Below are 26,877 nucleotides of genomic sequence, written 5' to 3'. Positions count from 1 at the left end.
CATAAAACCCAATTAAACCATATTCAGAATATGAATAAATTTTAAACATTTTCGTAGTGAATATCATAAATTACATTTGTATAAATATACTTAATATGGTAATTGATATGCTAACATTTATATCCAAATTTTACATATACAAAAGAAGAAAGGTTAATATTTCTATCAAGCTACTTGTGAAATATACCTCGGATCGCAAATTCTGTATATCAATTAAACTTATTATGTATGTATATATATATATAATAGCCGATTTACTGTTATACATTTATTTTAATATCTACGTTTTTTTTCAGTTTAATGCATGTAACGGACATTGCGCAAGTCCCTTATGTTCTCTAAATTTATAGAAGATTCTTGAGAGTAAGAATCAACAATATATCTTTTACAAAAACACTACCGTATATTCAAATATTATTGAATATTCAAGAATCTCGCCTTAACACTCCTACGAAAAGACGTTTCTAGTCCTGATTTCTCCAAGCCCGTTCCCCTGGCTGTGGTTTCGCTAGATAGTAGGTAGGGACAGTGGGAATCTCGTTAATCCATTCATTAATGGATTTAAATGGCAATTTCATTTAAATACAAAATTATTAGCCTAATATTAATAACCTTTCAAGTTGCTCTGGGGCCTATTAGGCCCCACTTTTCGTAGAAGTGTTAAGCTCGATATGCCGAGAGACAGAGTCATCCGTTACAGTCTTGAAAAATATAATTGTGACAAACACTTATTAATCGGACATTTGACCATGAACGTTTGCTGATTTCGAACATTGCAAACCATTGAACTTCAGTGAACTAACTTCGGACGTCAGTACTTCCATGAAGACATTCGAATTTGTAGTCGGGAAAATCTCACGTGAAGAATAGAGTTATCTAGCATTCCTGTCAAGTGAAGTGTGTCTGTATCTCAACATAAAAGTAATTTGTGCTTCGTTGACTGTTGATAAAATATTCAGTTCTAGACCAGAGAGAAGACTGAATGTTGTTTAAGAGTTTGTAAATTTTTTGTATATAAATAATTATTTGTGATAACCGTTATTATAAATTATATCGTTTTTGGTTGTTTGTGTGTGTATTAAAATATATTTATATAAGGAAAAAAATTGTGTGTATCAGCGTTGTTAGCAAATATCATAAATTTGATACATACCGAAATTTCATTAACCTCTATATTGAAGTTAAAATTTAGGGCTATTTGAAATTATAATACATAACATATGTAACATAATAAATTGGAGGCTCGTAACAGTATATATACACAGAAATATATATATATATTAACAGCCACATCTAATTTACATGTCCTTTGTCCACTCTTTTTTGTTATTGTTTTTACTTACTTTAATATAATCTGGCTAGAAAATGATAAAATAATTTGCTTTTTTTCTTTAGTCAGAATAATATTTTTAGCTTTTATGAAAATGTTTAAGAATGTCCTTATATACTTTATACACAAATAAACAAGCCTGTGTATTTATATTGCACAGTTCGGGTTCTTTTGGATTGTCTAATAATAAAAGTAAAGGAAAATCCAGTTGACTTAACACTAATAAAAATGTTTTATTTCTTCAACTTTAAATTTCACAGTTAACATCCACTTATGTTTACCGATAAGTTTATTTTCACAAAATAATAGGTTACATGTAACACAAATTCAAACTACTTTTTAATTTTGTATCTCTAATTCTTAGTCATAACTCAATATTTATACCAACTTTAAATTTCACAGTTAACATCATTTATAATGAGTGATGTCCAGAAACCCACTTGTGGAGAATTTTATATCCAAAAACGGCTCGTTTGGGTTAAGAAAATATTTTACATAGAAGAGCGAACAACGTTTCGACCTTCTTCGGTCATCGTCAGGTTCACAAAGAAAAAGGTAACTGACCGGAAGCTGACTACATGTTTGAAAGGGGTTGTGTAACTGTGTGTCGAAATGTAGAGGGCGGTATTAGATGTTTGAATATATAATTTTATTTATTTTATTATATTAATATAGGTATAAAGGCGTTCCTTTATATTGGTTTATTTTGGGTTTAAGTTGTTGTATAAGTAAGGCTTCTTTAATTTTGCGTTTGTTTATGTTTGTTTCTTTATTTAGTATTTGAGTGTTTTCTATGGTTATGTTGTGTTTATTTGACTTGCAGTGTTCGAAAACGTGTGAAGGTGACTTTTTATGTTCTTTGAATCTGGTTTCCATTTTCTACTTGTTTCTCCAATATAGAAGTCGTGGCAGTTATCACATTGTATTTTATAAATAATGTTGGTGTGGTGTTTGTCAGTGTAGTTTTACATAGTATAGACCTCAGTTTTGTGCCGGGTTTTGAATAAATTTGGTATTAACTGGAATGTCATATTTTGTTACTAATTTTGCCAAATGTTGGTTATTTGTTTGCTGATGTCAGGAATATATGGTATACAGCAGTATATGGTTTCGTGGTTTTTTGATTCGTGAGCTGTATTTACTTTAGTTGGTTGATTTTGCTTTCTGTCTAGGTGTGTGCGTATAATGTTTTCTACGGTTTGTGGAGGAAACTTATTGATGTTGGTGTAGTATTGTTTTATTTTGTCTAATTCATCGTTAATTTTATCTGGTGAGCATAGTTTTATGGCTGTGTTTATTTGGTTTCTTAGTATGTTGAGTTTTTGTTTTGTTTCATGTGCTGAGTCCCAAGGAATGTATAGTCCAGTATGGGTGATTTTTCGGTGGATTTCTGTTTTGAATTGTGTGTCAGTTCTTGTAATTTTGAGGTTAAGAAATGATATTTGATTGCTTTCTTCCTGTTCACATGTGAAGTTAATGTTGGGATGTATAGAGTTAATGTGATTGAAAAAATTAAGTATGTGTTCTGTAGATTTGAATCCCGCAACCGTGTCATCTACATATCTGTACCAGTATAGTGGTGGATGTAATGCTGTGTTAATTGCTTGTGTTTCAACTTGTGTCATAAAATATTGGCTAGAACTGGTGATACTGGGTTGCCCATGCTTAGGCCATTTGTTTGTATATGGTTTTGGTTGTTGAACATGAAGTTTGTCTTTATCGTGGTGAATTCTATGAGGGTTGCTAACTGGTTACTGGGAATTTCTATAGTTGGGTTAGGGTCTCGGATATAGAGTTCTAAGGCTATCTTGCAGGCTTCAGTGGTTGGAACTTCTGTAAGAGGGATATAACATCGAAACTGGCCATTAAGGCTTTATGATTAAGTTGATTTAGATTAGACTTGAAATTAAAAGAGTCTTTGATAAATGAGCTGGCTGATGTTACACATTTGGAGAATGCCCATGCTATGTATTTACCAAGATTGTAATTAAACGATTCATATGTGGACATTATTGGTCGTAATGGACAATCTGGTTTATGAGGTTTGGGGATGCCGTATATTTGCGGTGTGCGTGAGTCGGTTTTACGTAGGTAGGAATAAAATGTTTGTGAAATTGTGTTGGCTTTTTTCATTTGTAGTAGTAATTTGTTCAGTTGTGTCTCGTGTGTCTTTGTTGGATTTGTGTGTATTGGTTTAAATTTGTTCGTGTCTGATAGGATGTTATTCATTTTTTGGATGTATTCATTCGTGTTCATTATGACTATAGCACCAACAGCCAAACTTCCCAGGTAAAATTACAAATTTATATTTTCCAGAAACACCTAAAACAACATCTTAAACGATTTTTTTCAAAGAATTTTCTCACAAAACCATCAACATAATTTCACAAAACAGAAAACTAAAAAACAACCTTACAAAAAGAGACATTAATTGCATTAGAAACCTAAAACAAGACAAAAACATAAAAATTCTAAAAGCAGATAAAGGTAACGCTATAGTCATAATGAACACGAATGAATACATCCAAAAAATGAATAACATCCTATCAGACACGAACAAATTTAAACCAATACACACAAATCCAACAAAGACACATGAGACACAACTGAACAAATTACAACTACAAATGAAAAAAGCCAACACAATTTCACAAAAACTTTATTCCTACCTACGTAAAACTGACTCACGCACACCGCAAATATACGGCATCCCCAAACCTCATAAACCAGATTGTCCATTACGACCAATAATGTCCACATATGAATCGTTTAATTACAATCTTGGTAAATACATAGCATGGGCATTCTCCAAATGTGTAACATCAGCCAGCTCATTTATCAAAGACTCTTTTAATTTCAAGTCTAATCTAAATCAACTTAATCATAAAGCCTTAATGGCCAGTTTCGATTTTATATCCCTCTTTACAGAAGTTCCAACCACTGAAGCCTGCAAGATAGCCTTAGAACTCTATATCCGAGACCCTAACCCAACTATAGAAATTCCCAGTAACCAGTTAGCAACCCTCATAGAATTCACCACGATAAAGACAAACTTCATGTTCAACAACCAAAACCATATACAAACAAATGGCCTAAGCATGGGCAACCCAGTATCACCAGTTCTAGCCAATATTTTATGACACAAGTTGAAACACAAGCAATTAACACAGCATTACATCCACCACTATACTGGTACAGATATGTAGATGACACGGTTGCGGGATTCAAATCTACAGAACACATACTTAATTTTTCAATCACATTAACTCTATACATCCCAACATTAACTTCACATGTGAACAGGAAGAAATCAATCAAATATTATTTCTTAACCTCAAAATTACAAGAACTGACACACAATTCAAAACAGAAATCCACCGAAAAATCACCCATACTGGACTATACATTCCTTGGGACTCAGCACATGAAACAAAACAAAAACTCAACATACTAAGAAACCAAATAAACACAGCCATAAAACTATGCTCACCAGATAAAATTAACGATGAATTAGACAAAATAAAACAATACTTCACCAACATCAATAAGTTTCCTCTACAAACCGTAGAAAACATTATACGCACACACCTAGACAGAAAGCAAAATCAACTAACTAAAGTAAATACAGCTCACGAATCAAAAAACCACGAAACCATATACTGCTGTATACCATATATTCCTGACATCAGCAAACAAATAACCAACATTTGGCAAAAATTAGTAACAAAATATGACATTCCAGTTAATACCAAATTTATTCAAAAACCCGGCACAAAACTGAGGTCTATACTATGTAAAAACTACACTGACAAACACCACACCAACATTATTTATAAAATACAATGTGATAACTGCCACGACTTCTATATTGAGAAACAAGTAGAAAATGGAAACCAGATTCAAAGAACATAAAAAGTCACCTTCACACGTTTTCGAACACTGCAAGTCAAATAAACACAACATAACCATAGAAAACACTCAAATACTAAATAAAGAAACAAACATAAACAAACGCAAAATTAAAGAAGCCTTACTTATACAACAACTTAAACCCAAAATAAACCAATATAAAGGAACGCCTTTATACCTATATTAATATAATAAAATAAATAAAATTATATATTCAAACATCTAATACCGCCCTCTACATTTCGACACACAGTTACACAACCCCTTTCAAACATGTGGTCAGCTTCCGGTCAGTTACCTCTTTCTTTGTGAACCTGACGATGACCGAAAAAGGTCGAAACGTTGTTCGCTCTTCTATGTAAAATATTTTCTTAACCCAAACGAGCCGTTTTTGCATATGAATAACATCACTTATGTTTACCGATAAGTTTATTTTCACAAAATAATAGGTTACATGTAACACAAATTCAAACTACTTTTTAATTTTGTATCTCTAATTCTTCGTCGTAACTCAATATTTATAACATTAAATGTATTCACTAACTGGCTGATTGCATTAGGAAAAAAAAAAACTGACTAAATGATGCACTGATTATTTATCAACTGACTAAATGATGCACTGATTATTTATCAACTGACTGACAGACTCACTATTGAATAGCTCTAACTATGGCATAGTTCATACATTTATACATATATATGTTACAAGTCGTTTTCAAAACTTCAGAGAAAGTTCCATACATCAAAGCTTTCTCTGTCATTTCAAGTCGAACTTATTTCCGGTTGAATAATAATAGAAATGTTGAAACCTGTTTAGAATGAGAGTATGAGTTAGAACAATGTCAGAATTGTTATTTTAAATTATTATTTTAATAGAAAAATAAAACATTCGACTATGTAGAAATATTTTATTTCTTTAGATAAACATTTCATATTTTCTATGTATTTTTATTGTGAAAATTGCACATTAGATGTTTTTCGTTTTTAGTTTCTTACCTCCTTGTCCTTCACTCTTTTCACCAAGATTTCAGGTAAAAAGTAACATGGCTACGAAAAGATATTTTAACTAAAGACAAAGTAAGAGAGTTTGTGTGTTTGTTTGAAATTAAGCATAAAGAAACACAATGGGCTATCTGTGCTCTGCTCACCATGGGTATCGAAACCCGGATTCTAGCATTGTAAGTCCGCAGTAATGCCGCTGTGCCACTAGGGGGATCCTCAGAGAGAGAGAGAGTGTTACAAAAAGCACGGTGTTTCTGTTGTTGACCGCAGCGCTACACGTGTTTTGGTTTTATTAGTAGTATTTTTTGTCTTAGATTAAAATTATTGGATGATGGAGATAGAAAAATCTTACAAATAAACTAAGTAGCCAATAGGCTTCGACTCCATCTTTACTGGTACTGATGGAGTGGAGGCCACCTGTTTCTGGCTTCTATGGGTAAACCCTATCTAAGCGTTTTAAAGATGCTAATGTTGAAGTGACATCGCCGATCAAACCCAAGTCTTTAGGTAATGTTTTAAAACACGTAGAGGCTGGCCTCCTGCGTATTAGTGCTGAAGAAGTACGCACACGCAATAACTCTGTCCTTCTTCGTACGTGGTCATTTCTCCAGAAGATGGCGCGTGACGTACGATACAGTAGCAGTGTGTTGTTGTTGTTGTTGTTTTGAATTAAGCACAAAGCTACACAATTGGCTATCTGTGCTCTGCCCACCACGGGTATCGAAACCCGGATTTTAGCGTTGTAAATCCGCAGACATGCCGCTGAGCCACTGGGGGGCTGTAGCAGTGTGTAACAAGAAGGAAAAATATTGACTAAATAAATATTTATGAATCTTTAAAAACATATTTCTATTTTTTTAAAAATTTCCCACACGTACTGCACATAAGTTTTCCAAGAGACATATGTCCCAGCAGGCGTTGTTGAGTTACATGTGTCCCAACAGCTGTTTATGTAACCGTGATATACACATATTCTAAAGTGAGAGAGGCGCAAAAACTTATACTAATCAAAGATTTATTTGCCAATTTTTAGAGAAAAAAGGGTGTTACTTATTCTTGAAACATATTAGTGGTAGCACTGTGTTCAATATATTTAGATGGGATATATGGATCCCACCATTCCTACACAAACAGATACTAAGACATATATCACACAGAAGTGTTAAAAGGGTTATATCGTTACAGGGTTGTAAAGAGTTTAATTATTTGAAGAATATTGTAACTTTAAAATATACTAAGGGCATCATAGTGCGTATTAATCTTAATATTTGATACTGGTACAGCCTTTGAAAACACGAAATTTATACCGTTACTCATATGCATTTTCTGTAAAAAACAACAACTGTCAAACAAAAAACATGGCGGCTCCCATATATCCTCTAGCTGCTACTTATCACTGTGCTTCCTCAGCATCCTGGGCCACTATCTACTACTGTCATTGACACTAATCTAATAAGTATTATCTACTACTGACAATGACACTAATCTATTATATATCTTATCCACTATTGACAATAACACTAACCTAATAAATATTATCCACTACTGGCAATGACACTAATCTAAAAGATATTATCCACTACTGACATTGACACTAATCTAATAGATATTATCCACTACTGACAATGACACTAATCTAATAAATATTATCCACTACTGACAATGACACTAATCTAATAAATATTATCCACTACTGACAATAACACTAAGCGAATAAATATTATCTACTACTAACAATAACAGTAATCTAATAATATTATCCACTACTGACAATGACACTGATCTACTAAATATTATCCACAACTGACAATAACACTAATAAATATTATGCACTACTGACAATAACACTAATCTAATAAATATTATCCACTACTGACAATGACACTAATCTAATAAATATTATAATAAAAAGTGGAAATAAACATTTATCATACAACGTAGGTTTAGTATTACTAGCAAAGGTTCCACTGCCACGCGCATTTTTGGTGTCGACTTCAAATATTTGCTACCGACTTCCTCGCCTAGATCATTCCTCATTCGATAGCTTGTCGTTCACAGACATTAATATGGTTTTAATAGTTGTCCAAATAAATAATATGTATCTGAGAAGGAAACAAAGTCTAAAAGGCATTTTTGTTTGTTGATAAAGGCGTTCGATTGATGAATTCTGTCGACAAAAACAACGAATTGAAATATCAGACGTTAACGTTATTGAAATGGCTACCAAACTTGTGAAAATGAGAAAATGGATAAAGTAATGAAGGGTTAAGGATCGTTCTGGGGCGTAACCTTAACTGTTTAAAGTTTCATGGTGATCAAAGGTCAGAAAATTCAGACGTTTCTATTTGTGGTAGTTCTTTAGACAAATAAAAAGCTACAGTCAATTTGGTGAGCATATTTATATATTGGTCATTTAGTGGAGACTGTTTCAATGCAATACTAATGTTGTAACGGTTTCTATTGTTGGATAGGTTCTTTTGGACTATGAAGTTAAAAAATGAATAAAAACGTACAATGAGATCGCCGGAGGTGGTAAACAATGCAAAACTCCGGTATTCGATTACCTGTGGTGGGTAGAGCTCGTGTAGCTCGTTATCTTCAACATTCCGTCAAAATCATCAGCAATATTTACAAAACAGAACTAACACGAGCTTATGAACTCACTAATAACAGTATTCCTCTGTAGTAGGCTACATTTCTTTATTTTTTCATTCAGACTCAAACCGTATAAAATGCGAGTTAATCAGTAAACTTATTGGAACATTTATTGCATTATGAGTACATTACAGTGTTCTAGGAAGTGTCCAGTTGTTTATTATTTGTTTTATTTAGGAGTAAAGAAAAGTAAAAGGCTCACCAGATTATTATGTGTTGATAGAAAAATAATACAAAAAATGTCCTCAGAACATGAAATACTTTGGTCGATTTGTTTGCCCTTAATTTGTTTTAATATACACCATAAGTTTGAAAGCCACACAGAAATATGTACTAAATGGGGAAAAGTTTCTTAATAGTGATATAATTTTAAATTTATCCCCGAATGAGAAATAAGCCATTATACAAAATCTTACACAAGCCATTCTATCCTTGGCTCGGCATGGCCAGATGGTTAAGGCACTCGACTCGTAATCCCTATCACACCAAACATGCTCGCCCTTTCAGCTGGAGAGGCGTTATAATGTGACGGTTAATCCCACTATTCGTTGATAAAATAGTCCAAGAGTTGGCAATGGGTGGTGATGACTAGTTGCCTTCCCTCTAGTCTTACGCTGCTAAATTAGAAACGGCTAGCTCAGATAGCCGTCGTGTAGCTTTGCGCGAAATTCAAAACCAAACCAAACTATACTATCTAACTGCAGAATTAGGCTATTGTACAGCAACAGGCCATAGACATACTTAAAGCTTTTTGGACAACCAGAGTCACCAAAGCAATTAAGTAACTTCCAAACCTGAAATATGATTTAAACTTTCACACACTATACAATAATTCCATTCAATGTATATATTTATTTAAGTCCATTCTGTACTGAATATGTCTGTTTGTTTGAAATTCGCTATCTGTGCTGTGCTCAGCACGGGTATCGAAACCCCGCTTCTGGTGTGGTGAGTCCGCAGACATACCGTCGTGCCACTGGGGAGCTATTGAATATGAGACAGCGAAAGCATGAAATACTGTTGTTCACTAGCCAGTAACTTCATTATTGAATATCAATAGAGTCTGGCAAGACGTTTCCTATTGAGTTACTATCTTTATTGCAACAGTTTTTTTTTAAATATAAGATTTGCAGAATGGTACAAATGAAATGTAATCGTAGAAACTGATATGTGTAAGTCCACTTGTATTTAGGTCGTACTTTATAAAACTTTCAGTAGAAGGTACTACAAGACATGAAGAAAAAGCTGTCCAAAAATGTTAAAACATACTTCTATAACAAATACTTTTTTTATTATTACTTACAACCTTTCGGGCAGAAGCCCTTCGTTAGCCGTGATACATTCTTCACAAAACCTTAATACTGTACCGCGTATGTTTTTTACGTTAATTAAGTAGAACTAAACTATATTGTTCTTAATAATATCTACAAATAAACTTATAATATTATTATACGACCTAACGTCAAACCTTTTTCAAAACTTTAAGTTTTTAATGTTATTGTACTGAAAGTTCATAAAATATTTACATCTATGCTTTTTGTTATTTCTTCATTCACAAAGCAATTTTAGTGGCTTATTCATCGATCTTTTCACTCTCTGGCGCAGGCAAGCGCTTGCACTGTTTTTCTGTGTATAATCCTTACTGCGCATGCTTATTAGATGTACAAATTAGAACCTTTTGTGTTATTCTAAAAATTCGGTATTTAAAGAAGCACAGCTGCAACAAAGACACTAACTTGAGTGCAAATGTTTTGTAAGTCTCTGCTAGTCTATTATAATAATAATACTCAGTATTTGTCTGTCATGACAACACGCACACACCTCACTATCTAAATACACATGCGCGCATACGCCATTTCTGTAATACACATATGAACAAACATATTCTTATACACATAATTTTATATACGTTTTTATTTCACTTCCAGTTACCTAACCCTCCATGAACATACTGTGTGCTAGTATATGAATTCACTAAGTATACCATTTTCCTTTCTGCCACATGAACCAAGTACATTAACATTTTTTGTTACCTTTAGAAGGGACCTTGAAAATGGAAAACTTAAGGCGCAATACCAAAGTCTGCGCGTTACAGTATGAGATTTATATGGTAATTCTAACTTTAGAATATTTATATTTAGTAGCATAAAATACTCGCGCTCCACTGTGGAGTTCAGAGGCTTATCTTGTGATTCATAGAGGTCCAGATGTAGTTCCTTCATTATACAGAGTTACCTCTATAACTACTTCGTGGAGGAGAAGGAGGGTGGAGTATCAGTGTGTTTGATGTACGAACACAGTTTTAAATATGATGTTCCGTGATCTGAAGGAAAACAAGGAACACAAACTCCAATACCAAATTAGACTCAGCGACCCTGAAAAATGTATCCCTAGACCAATGACTTCTGGTTGATCTTCCTGGAATGTTTGAGCTTCCTTGGTAGGGAACTACTACATATAAATTATGGGTAAATCTAGAAATTTTTCCTTAATAAGTTAACGTCATAACGAGAAAAGCGTTTCGAACTTCATTCAATTCAAACTGCATAGTTAATTTTACGTTAATGTAGGGATAAGTTTAAATCTTTACTTTCCTTTATCCACCATGTTGCAACAAGGTCATTTGACAACGTTTCAGTCTCATCTGTTTAGTAAGCAGCAAACGAATGAATGGCCAACTGGTGTCAAATATATTTTATAGCGGAATATAGTAATTATATTAGACAAAAATATATATCATAATTTGCAGTAACGCATAATTATTTTCACAATATGTTTTTAAAAAAGCAAAAATTGGAGCAAGATTTATTATATATCACTTATATATGTTCATATAATCTACGTTTCATCAAAGCTTAAAATATTCATACACAAAAAAATATTTTTGGCAGTATAGATTAACAGCTCCAAATGCAACTTTAGAACTTATTCTTATTTATTCATTACAAAAAACAAGCTTTAGTGATAATTTTCATGTCGAAGGAAGGCCAAACATTTTTTACTTACGAATGATTCTCTCATACATTTACTGTTTACTGCATTTGTGGATACGCAGATATAAAATGTGTTTCTTAAATTCTGTGTCAAATACTTTAATATTGGCCTGGCATAGCCTAGCGCGTTAAGGCGTGCGCTTCGTAATCTGAGGGTCGCGGGTTCGGGCCCGAGTCGCGCCAAACATGCTCGCCCTTCCAGCCGTGGGGGCGTTATAATGTGACGGTCAATCCCACTATTCGTTGATAAAAGAGTAGCCCAAGAGTTGGCGGTGGGTGGTGATGACTAGCTGCCTTCCCTCTAGTCTTACACTACTAAATTAGGGACGGCTAGCACAGATAGCCCTCGAGTAGCTTTGTGCGAAATTCCACAACAAACAATACTTAATTATTACATATTTAATTATTCACAATTTTGCTTAATATATAAATCATTCTTAATTAAAGTAATTTCAAAACATAAATGCTTTATTTTTGATTAGTATGCATAATTAAGTGTAATTATAAAAAAGATATAGTAGTTTACGACACATCAGAAAATTTTCTATTTTTGTTATATCTGCACATTTACGAGCGAAGCGCCAAAATATATGAAGTCCAAAAGTTGGTGATATCCAATTTTCCCAAAGTTTCGACCTACAGATATTCATAGTGAAATAACCTGAGATTGATTTGCTTGCTTTTTTTTGTATTATTACATAACATAAACGTGGCACCACCTGGTGGTATAATACATCTTAAAGTTGATCACTGTGGAAGGAATTATTTGTGTGTTTCGTCTTTCATCTTGTCATTTCATTTTGTGAACTAAAATTTTGTGTTAAAAGATCAAGCCTTCAAAACTCGCCGTTTTATCTTCAACTTACATTACAGAAGCTTAGTATACACATCGATGCCGATTGAAATCTTAGCTGTGTGTCTTGTATCAATCGTGTATCCACGTTATTGATCTTCAGATAAACTAAACAATTAGATCTTTAATACTGTTATATTTTTCTATTAACAAACGTATGTGTATTATTACTAGACATTGTACTTACAGGGTATCTTTCATTTAAACTCTTTATAACATTCATACTTACTTGTTCTTTAGTAACAGTGCACATAAAGTCAGTTTTGGTAAGGTTTAAGGTATATTAGTTACAGTTAATAATTTCTTTCTGCATTTGAAACCAAAATATCCAAGAAGAAAAAAGCCGATTAACGATGGAATTAGATATTCTGCAAGTTGTTCAATGGTTATAAGAATATCACCTGTAAAAAAGATAAATGAATAAACAATAAAAGAATAAATGCATATAAAAAAGAAGCAACTTAAATCTAAGTGGATTTTTGATCGCAATAAAATCATCTTTATTGTAATTCTGAAGATAAAATGGATAAATACAAGAAAATTATAACTGAAATATTGGAAGCATAAAAATGCATATTGCAGTAACTAAAGTGGATAAAAAATTAGTTATACCGATTCCTATATGAAAGACATCAGAGTAAACATTTGTTTTCCATAGCAAAAAATATGCATATCAAAATTTCCATTCTAATATACTCTGAGGTCAATAAACAAGAGCGCGAGGCTTACATTATCAGAACGAAATCGTGTGGGATGATACTAAATAACGAATTTCTGTATTATAATCTATATGAATACGTAATACTCTTCTCTTCGTCCGAAATATTTCTCGCAATGTTATAGATTGGCTTTTCCATTCAGAATCACTTCACCCGCGTTTTGTTTAACCAAACTGTGTAATGCACCGAGTATGCTATACGATGGTACAGTATCGTTGTCATCACGTGGCTTCGAGTTAGTTTTAGTTTTTTGTTGTTTTTTATTTACAAAGTATTTCACACAAGCAGTATATTTCACCTGCGTATAATATCCTGAAAGTTATCATTACACTAGATACAAATGGTAGGTGTTTCTCGACTTATTTAGGTCTAAAATACGAGTGCGCAATTCTTTCAGAACCATATGCATTTTATTTTTTGAACATGCATGCAGGCGTTTCTGCATATATAGCTAAGTTTGTCTTCATTACAATTTTATACTTTACTTTGCAATACTTTAATTTCGTTTCATAGACTGCTATAAAAACCTTTTAGCTACTTTTTCTTTACTAAGAGTTTCATTCTTCGTCTTTGTTTCAACTTCTAAAAACCGTGTCATACACTGAAAACTCATAACTGTTTCAAACTCTGAACAATATTATGAATAACATTATTTTACTTAATTTTTACTTTACGTGTAGTTTTATTAAATAAAGTTACGCCTATGTTGGCTTATTTGTCTGACTGAATAAAAAGTTTTGAAACAGACCACAATTTATAAATCTGGCAAATAATGCCAGCAAGAGCTTAACACTCCTACGAAAAGTGGGGCCTAATAGGCCCCAGAGCAACTTGAAAGGTTATTAATATTAGGCTAATAATTTTGTATTTAAATGAAATTGCCATCTTAATTGCCAGGTTTCATTTAATGAAATGAAATCAAATGTGTATTATTTCTACACTGTAATCAAGTTATTTCACCTTAAAACAATTTTAGTTTTAATGAAATGAAATCAAATTCAATGAAATGGCAATTTCATTTAAATACAAAATTATTAGCCTAATATTAATAACCTTTCAAGTTGCTCTGGGGCTTATTAGGCCCCACTTTTCGTAGGAGTGTTAAAGAGCGTGCGTAAAAATGATAGAATGAGGAGAATTCAAGCGAATGGCATGAAAACTTTTGCAAATGTTTAACGTGTTGCGGCCAGTAAATACAACGTTATGGTTTTAACAGCTGTTTATTAACGTGACTACGACATCTTCAGTAACTGTTTCTTACTGTTCAAAGTGTAAATAAAATAATAAATTATATTCAGGCTGCAGAAGTTTATCTTATCGTACAACAGTATTTGGTTTGGTCGTTTTTAACTGCTAAGCTAGAGAATAGGATATTTTCTGTGCCAACCACAGAGATTGAAAACCAAGTTTAGCGCTATAAGCTTTCAGACGTACTGGTGAATCACTGTTGGTCTTATGGTAATAGTCCTCCAGTGGCAAAGCCTGCAGACTTATAACGTTAGAAGCCAGGTTTCGACACCTGTGGTGGACAAAGCACAGACAGTCTATTTGTGGCTTTGTACTTAAATTAAAAAACGACAGCAACTTATGATAATAATAGATAAGAATTTAAGGTGTAACTTTCTATGTTATACAGTGTGTCTCAAATGGCTGTTAATAGATATTGTATTTTATTTTGCAAAACAAATATTCAGTTTCGGTGCCTTCCATAGGTGAACGTTAATGGACAACTTACATAATATGTAAGAAATACTAGAAAATAAACTGAAAGAAGACTAAGTTTCAAATAACATTTTATCCTGAATTATTAACATCTGAAAAGGGTAAGAAACTTAATTCGAGTAACAAAAATTAACAAAATATATTCCTTTAATATTAGATTGTTTTGAATATTCAGTAAGATGTTTTTATCACTCCCCCCAAAAAAAATCCAAAAGCTAGTGAAATTACAATGAATATCTACAGTTCCGTTTTTAATGACCACATTGGCGCGCCATAATAGCAACTTATTCTCTAGTGTTTTAGTACTGAAGCTGTGTGGTAGTTTTAGTTATTAAAATACTTTCTCAGCAGTTCCTAGTGGGTAATCCCCCAAATTCAGTTCATAAAGCATTCTTTGTACTGTTAGTAGTCTCTAGGTCGACTTTTTCTCGGTTTCCTCAAAAATGTTTCCTTGAAAAATAATAAAGATAATGAAATAATCACAAAAACCAACAACTAGAACACCAATACAAATCGTCTCACGACCCTGAAATAAGGTGGAAGGACTGATTTTGTTCGTTGGAGGGAAAGGCTATGGTATCTTAAGCTGTTAAAAAGTGTTTTAAACATTTATGTCATTGGTACCCTTAAGTTAAAAGTTGTGCAAAGCGAGTGAATCGAAAGCTTTGATATCGGACAGCACTGATAGAAACAGTCAGAAGGAGGCTTTAAAGTGCTGGTTTTTATGTAAACACGCAGTGGTGTACGTTCCTCTAGCCTACAATAACAAAGAGCCTAATTTCTACTGGAATCAATAATATCAAGATTGGTCACACATGAGTTACATTTCACATAGCAGCCACAAGTGAGACATCTGTAAAGTTGGAGTCGTTAAGGTCGGATGACTGATTTGGGAATGTATTACTACTGACAGCAACAGTGATATCTATCTGTTATGGTATAGCACTATGAAAACTGTTAGGTGTATGGATGCAGTTTTATAGGAAACATTATTTCCACACGCATATGTAGATAATCAATACGTTAATCAGCTGAGCAGCAACTTCCTAGAAGGGAACGGCATTGACCAAATAAATTGGACAGCACACTCACCGAATCTGAATGTGATTGAACATGTAAGTTATGGTCTGAGATGACGAATAGTGTTGATGAACTGGAAGTAACTCTGATAGAGGCGCAGAACATATTAGCCTAGTAGCTCATTGTTTTAAGCACGCCACATTAATTTGTAACTTGCATTTTAGTTCATGTTGAAAATTAGCCTTACTAAGAAAAGCTTTCTGTTCATTTATCAGTCTGAAAGTTTATGGCACCATATAAACATAAGTGAGCAAGGCCTCTAATGGTAAATATTTCTTATCATATAACAAGTTTCGTGTGCAAAAACTCTAATATTGGATACTTCATATCGTATTGCAAGTTTCGTGTGCAAGGCCACTAATAGTAGATATTTCATATCATATTGCAAGTTTTGTGTGCAAGGCCTCAAATAGCAAGTATTTCCACATCACATCACATGATTTGAATAAACCTTACACCAGAGGTACCACTAAAATTGTTTATTAACAGTAGTCGTGCTTTGTCTTAGCTAGAATATTAAAAACAACAATTATCCCTTATTCCATGCAGTTTACTATCGAGGTTTAACGTGTAATATTCAAACGATGTCCGATTTAACACGTCATTACAGTCCATTTCATATCATATAGTCACATGCTCTATCTCATGACCGTGCATCTTGATTATGGCGCTGCTTCATATCATTTGAATTTTTTATGTAAAACAGGATATTTTTACTTGCGGTACTAACAGAAGTATTAACTGCGTAGTTTGATGCATTTAAACAGTTTTAGATTTTACATTAAATTTTCATAATCAAACAAGAAAGAAGGGCTGTCTGTTATCTTTAATGACATATTAAATGTTTGCATTTTAAGTCCTTATCTTCACGTGCTAAATACTGTTTTAGTTTGGCCCTACCTGCACGAACTTATTCCTAAATGTACGAAATCTGAACAATAGTAAGTCTTTGTGGAATTATGTTCATTTTGAAGAACAATTTTTATTTTAGATACGACGTGGAAACTCGATTTCACGGTTATATTTGTTCTGAGGAATGCTATGCACGTGTGTTCATATTATCCAAACGGTTTTATAAAACAATACTTTATTTCTCACTAATTCATTCAGCTGTTTATCTGTCTCAAAAGCAGGTTGAAAATAGTTGCGTTTGTCGATACTGAAACCTGTATGTGTCTCTTTACCAGAGCATGACGTCAGGCTAAATCAATGTTTCTGGGTGTGTCCTGTTTTTAAAAAACAAGACACATTTCCACGACACCCTTAATGTTTTTCAGGCTAGTTAAAAGTGACGTATGTGTGGGGAGGGATAATAGAGATGCCAGCTCTTCAGTAGGTCCCGGATGAAATGATACAGTGCACAGTAAGACTTTTCCAATTTTGTTATTTAGATTTACCCATTTTGTTAAAATCTCGCGGCACCTCGGTTGAGAGACTCCAGATGAGAGTAATAAATTAAAAGTACTGCAGGACCCATGAAGCGTAAGCGATAATTATGTGGTGCGTTTCATCATATTTACTTCGTCACTTCACTATAACCTTCTAATTGTAGATACTGAATGGTATGTTTCATCGTATTTACTAATTCACTTCACACTGATGTTATTTAACATTATTATCAATAATAAAACATGCTTGGCATGGCCAGGTGGTTAAGGCACTCAACTCGTAATCTGAGGGTCTAAGGCTTGAATCCCCGTCACACCAAATATGCTCGCCCTTTCATATGTGGGGGCATTACAATGTGACGATCAATCCCACTATTCGTTGGTAAAAGAGTGGTCCAAGAGTTGACAGTGGGTGGTGATGACTAGCTGCCTTCCCTCTAGTCTTACATTGCTAAATTAGGAACGGCTAGCGCAGACAGCCCTCGTGTAGCTTTGCGCGAAATTCAAAAAAACAATAATAAAACTATATATCTTATACATAGCAGTCAAACAAAGTAACACAAAAAGTGACTTCATATATATATTATACACACTCAATCATTGTGACTAGAAGACTTTCATAGATAATGTTAAGAAAGATGCAGGATTAATTCGCTAAGAACATCACTTATAACAACCAACTTTTACACTGAAGGATCGAAGAAGCACCCACGAAGTCAATTATTGTTCCCTCTGGACACTTGAAACACAAAGTACTGGCGTAAAACTCAGAGTATTCGTTTATTGGACACTTTTCACAGTCGTGTTCTTTTTCAAATGATCCAGGAGAGCATGGACCTACCAATGAATATTCAGAATATTGCATTCCATTCTTTGTTCAGGTCAACATGATAAAAGTAAAGAGAAAGTTTAAATAATAGTGAAATGGTCCTACAATACACAACATAATCTTCATAAATCTATACATTTCTTTTTTATAAACAGAAAATAAACTGTAATAAAACTTTTTTCTTTTCATTTTACTATAAGCAAGTATTCATCGCCAAAAAGACTGTAACAGGTATATTTTATATATATTTTACAATGATGCGGTAAAGATTAAATGACTCAGTATTGGTACGTAATAGTGACATAACAAAAACTACTCTCGGATTACTCTATGCTTTGAACTTTTTTAAAATATAGAAGGTTATGGCTGTGATATACATCTACAGTGTTACATTAAATTCCCAGTCACAACTGAGGTATAGAAGGTTATGGTTGTGATATACACCTACTAAGTGAAGGCTACAATTCCTGTTTTAAATTCTAAGTTAGATGAAAATAAATATCGTAATTCATTAATTGTGAAGACTTCTCTGAATTTTTGAAGAGAACCATTCATATTAATAAATCGTTTAATTCAAAAACAGCGCGTTTTGAATATGGTCGCCTAGATATTTAAACGTTTAGAATTCAAACGCAGCTATTTACTTGACGCCGTAAAATTTGAACACAAGAAAATAAACAAAACGTTTTGAGTAATGAGTTAACTTCCGGTGTGCTTCTGATGTATGACGTACATTCACCAAAAGTTAGCAATTAGTTCTTTATGGGACATTTAACATTTGGACCAAATTTGATCAAAATCACATTTTCATACACATAGTGAAATGGATAGTAAAGACATATAAAAAACACAACTTTACCTCTTCTAGAAATATGGCAATCAATACAATAGGCTATAAAATTAATGTAAGAAAAACATGTAGACAATATGTTTTCCTTTAAGTCTAATTCCTAAAGACGTTATGTGACCATAAGAGAAACCTTAAGTTATCAATTTAAATTAATCGTTACAACAGTCCATGTCATGGTCGGGGAGACCATCAACGTCCATCATGGCTAGCCATCACAAATACTATACTATAGATAAAGAGATTCTTTAAAACTTACGACAAACATTTGGGTATTTTTCATCCATCACAAACCCTGAGTCACAGGTCACGGTATGTACACTACAAAAGGTATTTCTGATCGGAAGGTGAACGTTGTCTCGGCCAAATACAGAAATTCCGCCATTTCTTTCCAAAGTATTTCGTATCCTTTTCAAAATCTACAGATGCAGAGAGCAATGAGTTATTTTTTCAGTCGAAAATTCAGTATAATTTTTGTCTAATGATTGTTAATAAGATTAAAATATTTTTCAAGTTACATAACTGTATTGCATTTGAAATTTAAGAATTGTTCAAGTTTAAAGAACATTCCTTTTGATGAAAACATAGTATACTCAGCCCCGTTAAAATTATACATATTTTAAGTAGTTATAATAGAAAAGACACTTACAGGTTTTCTTTTGTTGTTCATCCGCTTTCTTGTACACACAGTGCCACATTTATCAGTGGGAAGGCCTCCGACAATAACAGAGACAATTACTTTGTAAAAATATGCTCCCTAGAATTATAACCATAGCAAAGAACAATACATTTTATTGATGTAATTTTCCCTAATTAATAGATTCGTGTTGCTAATTCACGTACAAACATCTCACGTTTACGAATTTTAAAATAACCGGGTATTAATTAATTATACTTGCATCTATATTTTGAATCACAATAAAATACTTCACAAAATACGTGATCAGTTTAAAACAAAAATACTTTGTTGTGACTATCGGTTGTATCAGAGATATAAAAGTACCATAAAAATAACTATAATATTTGTGTTCTAAAACTGTGTTTCAATTACCTTATTTTTGATTGCCTTAAAGATATACATGTTAGATTAAAAGCAGAACTTACGTAACAGCCTATTTGACAATGAAACTGAACAAACCTCATTCGTGACACGGCATCTAACTTGAGCCTTGTTGATTGATACGGTTTTTAAAGCGGTGTCTTCCTTAAGGAGATGAAGAATGCGCTTACTGAACGACACCATATCATCGACAACACAGGAAGTAGTGTTGTAGTGTATGTAGACATCGTATTTGTCATTCAGAATTTGTTTAACTGAACGAATACAACCACAAAGTGTCCGTTATTTTCTGATTTGCATACGGTGATACTTGTTTCAATAAATAGGTATACAAATATACATATATTTCACAAAGCAAATTGTATTGTTGATAAATATAACTTGATTGCACCTGCCAGGAAATTCGAGATAGACGACATTTCAGTGAACTTGAAGGAGTACAAAAAAATGACACAAAAAATGTCGTCTACCACTATTCTTTTGGAGGATGTACTATAAACTATTTCAATTTGGTACAGTAAATAAAACCAATTTTTAATCATTCATTTTGACGGGTTAACACGAAAGAAAGGCCCGGCATGACCAGGTGGGTTAAGGCGTTCGACTTATAATCTGAGAGTTACGGGTTCGAATTCCGGTCGCACCAAACATGCTCACCCTTTCAGCCGTGGGGACGTTATAATGGTACGGTCAATCCCACTATTCGTTGGTAAAATAGTAGCCCAAGAGTTGGAAGTGGGTGATGACGACTAGCTGCCTTCCCTCTAATCTTACATTGCTAAATTAGGGACGGCTAGCGCAGATTGTCCTCGTGTAGCTTTGCGCGAAATTCACAAAACAAACAAATAAGCATGTCGGTAGTGCACTCTGTACACATCGTAAGTCACGCAGTTTTAGTTCTAGCGTCTATTGTGTTGGTAGATCTTATTTAAGATAAAATAAGAATAGCCCAACAACAATATATATTATCTGAACCACTGTAATTGCACAAAGTAGACATAACAGTTTTTAAATTAAAAACTCGTAATCTGAGGGTCGCGGGTTTGAATCCCGGTCACACAACACGTATTGGCCTTTTGAACCGTGGGGGTGTTATAATGTTACAATCAATCCCACTATTCATTGGTAAGAAAGTAGCCCAAGAGATGATGGTGGGTCGTGATGACTAGCTGCCTTCCGTCTAGTTTTGAACTGCTAAATTAGGGACGGCTAGCGCAGATAGCCCTCGTGTGGATTTGCGCGAAATTCAAACCAATACGAAAGAATATAAGGAAATAAAACTATAACATACTTAATTTATGTATCCAAATATCTAACTACGTACTAAAAATATCATAAAACAACTTCAAAGCTCCTCAGTGATACAGCGGTATATCTGCGGATTTACAACGCTAGAATTTGGGTTTCGATACCTGAGATGGGCACAACACAAACACCTTATTGTGTAGCTTTGTGCTTTATTACAAACAAACAAAAGCTACTTCGAAATTATTTGGCAATCCTTGAGCCAAGAAAATATTTTTATATGCTTTTCAAAATTTGTTAATTTGTTAAAAATTTCCAACGATAAAGAACAAACACCTGCAGTGTATGCATAGTTTGGTTTGTTCCGAATTTCGCGCAAATCTACACGAGGACTATCTGCGCTAGCCGTCCCTAATGTTAGCAGTGTAAGACTAGAGGGAAGGCAACTAGTCATCACCACCAACCGCCAACTCTGGGGCTACCCTTTTACCAACGAATAGTGGGATTGACCGTCACATTATAACGCCCCGACGGATGTAAGGGCGAGTATGTTTGGCGTGGCGGGGATTCGAACCCGCGGCTCTCGGACTTCCAGTTGATCGCCTTAACCACCTAGCCATGCCAGTCCTTGCGTAAAGTACAGGTAGTTAGTAGAGCTAACTTTGTTTTTCCATGACTTCGCAATGATTTAGTCAGTTAGTGCAGTAAAAACATGAAAATAATGTGAATATCTTAAAGAATCTGCTTCAAAGTTAGACACAAAATGTACGATATATTGGTTAACTAGTTACAGTATTAAATGCGAAAACTCTGAAAAACACCGATTATAAAATATATAAATAAACTACAAAACGACTAAAAATAAACATTGATTTAAAACATTGGCACAAAAAACAGAACCTGAATATAAATATCCCTTCCTCAACCACTTTTTATCCCTGACCAGAAATGAAAAAATTACTTATATGTGGCCTAGTTTCAAAATACACTAAAGTCTCATGGTAAATAAAATGAAAGATTTGCACATTTCTTGGGTTAGTTGTAATCACTACTTTTTATTCATCTGTTTAACATCACTTGCAATAAGAACTTCTGTATTTTAAAACTACTCGACAGTTACTATACAATTAAAAGGTACAAACTAGTAGTATACACACCACGTATTGAATGATTAAAGACCCTGACATCGTTCGGTTCCCGAAATAATACTTTACATCTCCACACACCAGCGTCTCTTCCAATCACGGGATTGATGGATAACATCCCGTCTTTATTCACGTGGCAACGTTTACTGTTTATCTGTTTTCCATTCAGTTCCCACTTGTAGTAAATAATCATTTCCGAATCTACGAAACTGTCATCTGGTACACATGGAATGTTTACAACTGAGCCGGTGTAGTACAAAGGACCCACTAGACAATTAAATAAGTCAGTAAATAAAACCAGTTGTGAAAAGAAAGACGAAAAGTTCCATTGTTTCTGTTGAAGTTTAAAATGACGTTCTATGAGCCGAGTGAAAAATGACAGTGAAAGTTAAATAAGTTCTTTAATTCTGAATTTAATTAACTTGAAATGGACGTAAGAGGGAGGGATCGAAAGACTACTCCAACATTCTGAAAAGTCCTAAAAGATAACTATATTATTTTTTTAAAAACTGAACATTTGTGTGAAGTGGGATAACTATGCATTATAGCCAAAACAAGAATGACAATAATAAATACAAAAACATTTAAATATTTAGGCACCCATTAAAGAAAATTATGAGGCAAAATATATATTATTATGAAGTATATTATTACAACCAGGTGGAGGTAAGGTTGAGAACCCACATCTGAACAGAGCCCTTTTCAAAATATATTCGTATATACTTTACACGTGTGTATATAGTATATCGAATCCGAGAAGAATGCTTTGGCTAAGTAGTTTATATTAAATGTGATGTTAAATTTGTTGACTTGACCCCTTAGCTGTTAAGGGCCCTTGATCTATAATTCCATCGGAGTAGATGTTCTCTAATTACGTCACTGCTTGTTGGGAAGAAAATGTGCACAATGTTTGAAAACAAAACAGAATGTAGTGCTAGCTACGCCCCTGCACAATCCTCATTAAGCTTTTAATTCAAGATATCAAACAAAGTGCCTTTAAATTATTAATGTTTATTTCTTAAGGCTTCTTTATAGGAATGGAAAAAAGGAAAAGTCATCATATTATTTGTTTCTGTGTAGTACGCCTTTAGTTAACACTAAAAGTTCTGATGCTGTTAAACACACGAAAATATGCTTATGAAATTTTATTTTTATCTAAATGTTTGTAGAAATTGAATGATTTTCCTTTATTCAATATACTGCTAGGTAAGTGAATGTATACTTTTATAGGACTACAGTCAGTATGAGAATGAATGATATACTTTGTAAAAAAAACTTTATTTCTCGCGTAATTATTAATGAACTTCACGTTTTGTTTTTCTATTTCGATCATACAAGTTGAATAAAATAAAAACAATTCATTTCAGTCAATAAGTGGTTAATTCTTCAATTGAAAATGCTGTTTTTAAGTAAATAAACATAAATCATGATTTTCCATAAAGCACGACTTGCTTTAACTTTTCAACATTAAAGGTCAATATGTGTCTAAACAAAATCATGAACTTCCTTTTGTGAAATTGTGACATGTTTTGAAATGCATATTTGGGTTCTTCTATAAATCGTTTATAAGTACCTTTATTAGAAACACAAAATACTAAACTTAATGAATAATTCCATCAATCTTCCCAGAATATAAGTAGTTAATTTCTCTATCCCTTGTTTTTTTTTAATAAGTACTTTATATAAAACATATAATAAATAATTGAAAGACATTTATAAATCAAGAATTACTGCCTGAAACGACTGAACAGGACAAGACTTGATTAAAATCTGACTAGAACAGTATTTTAAAACCTAAAACGAGCGCTTAATAAAGATGGACCTTTCGAAAGCACTCGGGTTATGAAGGTTTTATTTCGTTTCTATCAAGACTTCTCGAACCTACGTGTTTTTCTAACATCATTAACACTTAAAACAATATACTTAAACGTATAAAACAAATCCACCTAACCTATCCTCCATTGTTGTTCATATGCGGTCTTTGCAGCAATTCTTATATCTCAGACTGTTAAGAAAAGTCTGTCTATGACGCTTTTACTTTCTAAAGATATTTAATATTGAGATGTAAAATCTGTATACATCTCTCAGAAAAGAAAATTTCTAGTCTCATTAAGATACATAAACAAGTTTATGTTTTACCTTAAAACCTTGTATTAAGACTTACGTTTATCGTTTTCATCTTCATAGAATTGCTGGTTGGTTTCCTTAAATATTGCACCTTCCTCGTTATCCATAATACTAATTCTTGTAACGAAACAACTGCAAAATCCAAAAGTGCATATCACGCACAAAATATTCAAGTAAAAGAAAGACCATTTACAATCCATAATCGCACGATATCGAAAATTACATGAAAACTTGTTTCTAGAGTTGGCTGTTCGTTTGGTTTCCAAGGCTTCTAGGCTATATTGTTCTCTTACAATATCGTTAGTTGCAACAAACATGAGAAAAGTGTAGTAGGTAAATAACAACAATGAAAACGGCCAACAGTTTGGTCTGCTTTGTTTGAATTTCGTGCAAAGCTATACGAGGGCTATTTGCCGTAGCATTTCTAACCGTGAAAACACTAGGTTCTACTGTGTCCACCTCAAGAAATTGAGATTTGTGTTTTAGGGTTGTAGGTTCGTACTTCACCGTTATTCAAGAGTTGTAATTATTTAACGCCTTAAGAATAAAGTTAAAGGGGGGGTAAACCTTTATTTTCCACATAATAATTTTTTTTTTTTTTAATTTCAGCCAAAGTTTCGCCCATTAGAGCTAATAGTGCAACAACTGACCTTGTTCTACTAACGCCTGTCGTCGCTAGGTGATCGTACAGGAGGATTTGGTTTGGTTTGTTTTGAATTTCACTCAAAATTAGTCGGGGGCTGTCTGCGCTAGCCGTCCCTAATTTAGCAGTGTAAGACTAGAGGGAAGACAGCTAGTCATCACCACCCACCGCCAACTCTTGGGCTACTATTTTACCAACGAATAGTGTGATTGGCCATCACATTATAATGCCCCCAGAGTTGAAAGGGCGAAAACGTTTGGTGTGACGGGGATTCGAACCCCCGACCCTAAGGTTGGGAGTCGACTGCCTTAACCACCTGGCCATACTAAGTTATCGTGCAGGAAGACCTTACCCCGTATCCTCAGTCGGTGTCGTGAAAATCAAAATATATAACTGATCAATATCGTACTTAAACGCCGAAAATTTTCACGCCTATATGACCGAGGACCGAATCTTTTAATCCCCTAGTGACACCTTCATTACTAACCCGAAAGAAACCGCCAGTGCTCGCGCGGGAGCCTGGGGTATGATGCGCTTTGTTTGTTTGAAGTTGAAGTGTACTGGATTTATTAACATATTTTAACATAATACTAAATACCAGATACATAGTTTCCATCATATGTAGAGCATATAGTTTTGTTAAATAGTATTCAGCGTTATCAACAGACAACCTTTGTCACACTTAAAGTTTTAGGACGGCTTGACTTGGTAGTGAAAAACTTTATTATAAATGTACGATATTTCGCCAATATTTTGTCATCCATGTAATACTGAATGAAAAGAACGAAGATTCAACACGAAACAAGTGAAAAAGTTTAGAACTTCTTGTATCTTAAATATCATATTACGCTAGGTGTACTTAGCGCTATCTGGTGTTAGTAATTTTAACATCTAAAACATCGGTCCATTTTATCCATGTATCCAAACATGGAGCTTTCAGTCATGTTGAAACTTGTCGGTTAGGTTCTGCGGAGTAAGAACTGTAGCAGAGTTTACGTTTACTTTGGTTTGTTTGTTTGAAATTAGGCTTAGACAATAGGCTATCTGTGCTATACCTACCACAGGTATGGAAACTCGGTTTTTAGCATTGTATGTCAGCTGATATACCGTTGTACCACTAAGGGGGCATTTAGTTTGTTACATTGACCCTAATATGCCACTGTTAACAAATGTTCTTTACAGAAGCTAGCCTAATGTTTCCTAGGTAAGAAATTTTTATGTTGATATAAATGTCATACCCTTTAGCTGTATTTAACTCTATTCTTTATACATTGTAAAATCTTAGAGACTTATGAGAGCTTACAGTAAAGTAATTAGTGGGTTTTGTAGA

General features: G+C 33.6%; 1 protein-coding gene across 1 annotated transcript; it reads right to left on the bottom strand.

Annotated features, from left to right (window-relative positions):
- Window positions 1-12,979: 12,979 nt before the first annotated feature.
- On the bottom strand, window positions 12,980-23,025 carry LOC143224265 (uncharacterized). The gene is made up of 6 exons (XM_076452674.1): window positions 22,790-23,025; window positions 20,466-20,641; window positions 19,977-20,084; window positions 19,587-19,746; window positions 18,333-18,488; window positions 12,980-13,143 (listed from the first exon to the last, which is right to left on the bottom strand). Exons 1-6 carry the CDS (start codon window positions 22,968-22,970, stop codon window positions 13,016-13,018), a joined length of 909 nt encoding a protein of 302 aa, XP_076308789.1. The 5' UTR covers window positions 22,971-23,025; the 3' UTR covers window positions 12,980-13,015.
- Between the last annotated feature and the right edge of the window lie 3,852 nt (window positions 23,026-26,877).

This window comes from Tachypleus tridentatus, chromosome 8, assembly GCF_004210375.1.
Source record: "Tachypleus tridentatus isolate NWPU-2018 chromosome 8, ASM421037v1, whole genome shotgun sequence".
In the NCBI taxonomy this organism is placed as follows: Eukaryota; Metazoa; Arthropoda; class Merostomata; order Xiphosura; family Limulidae; genus Tachypleus; species Tachypleus tridentatus.
This window is presented reverse-complemented; position numbering and strand designations above follow the sequence as displayed.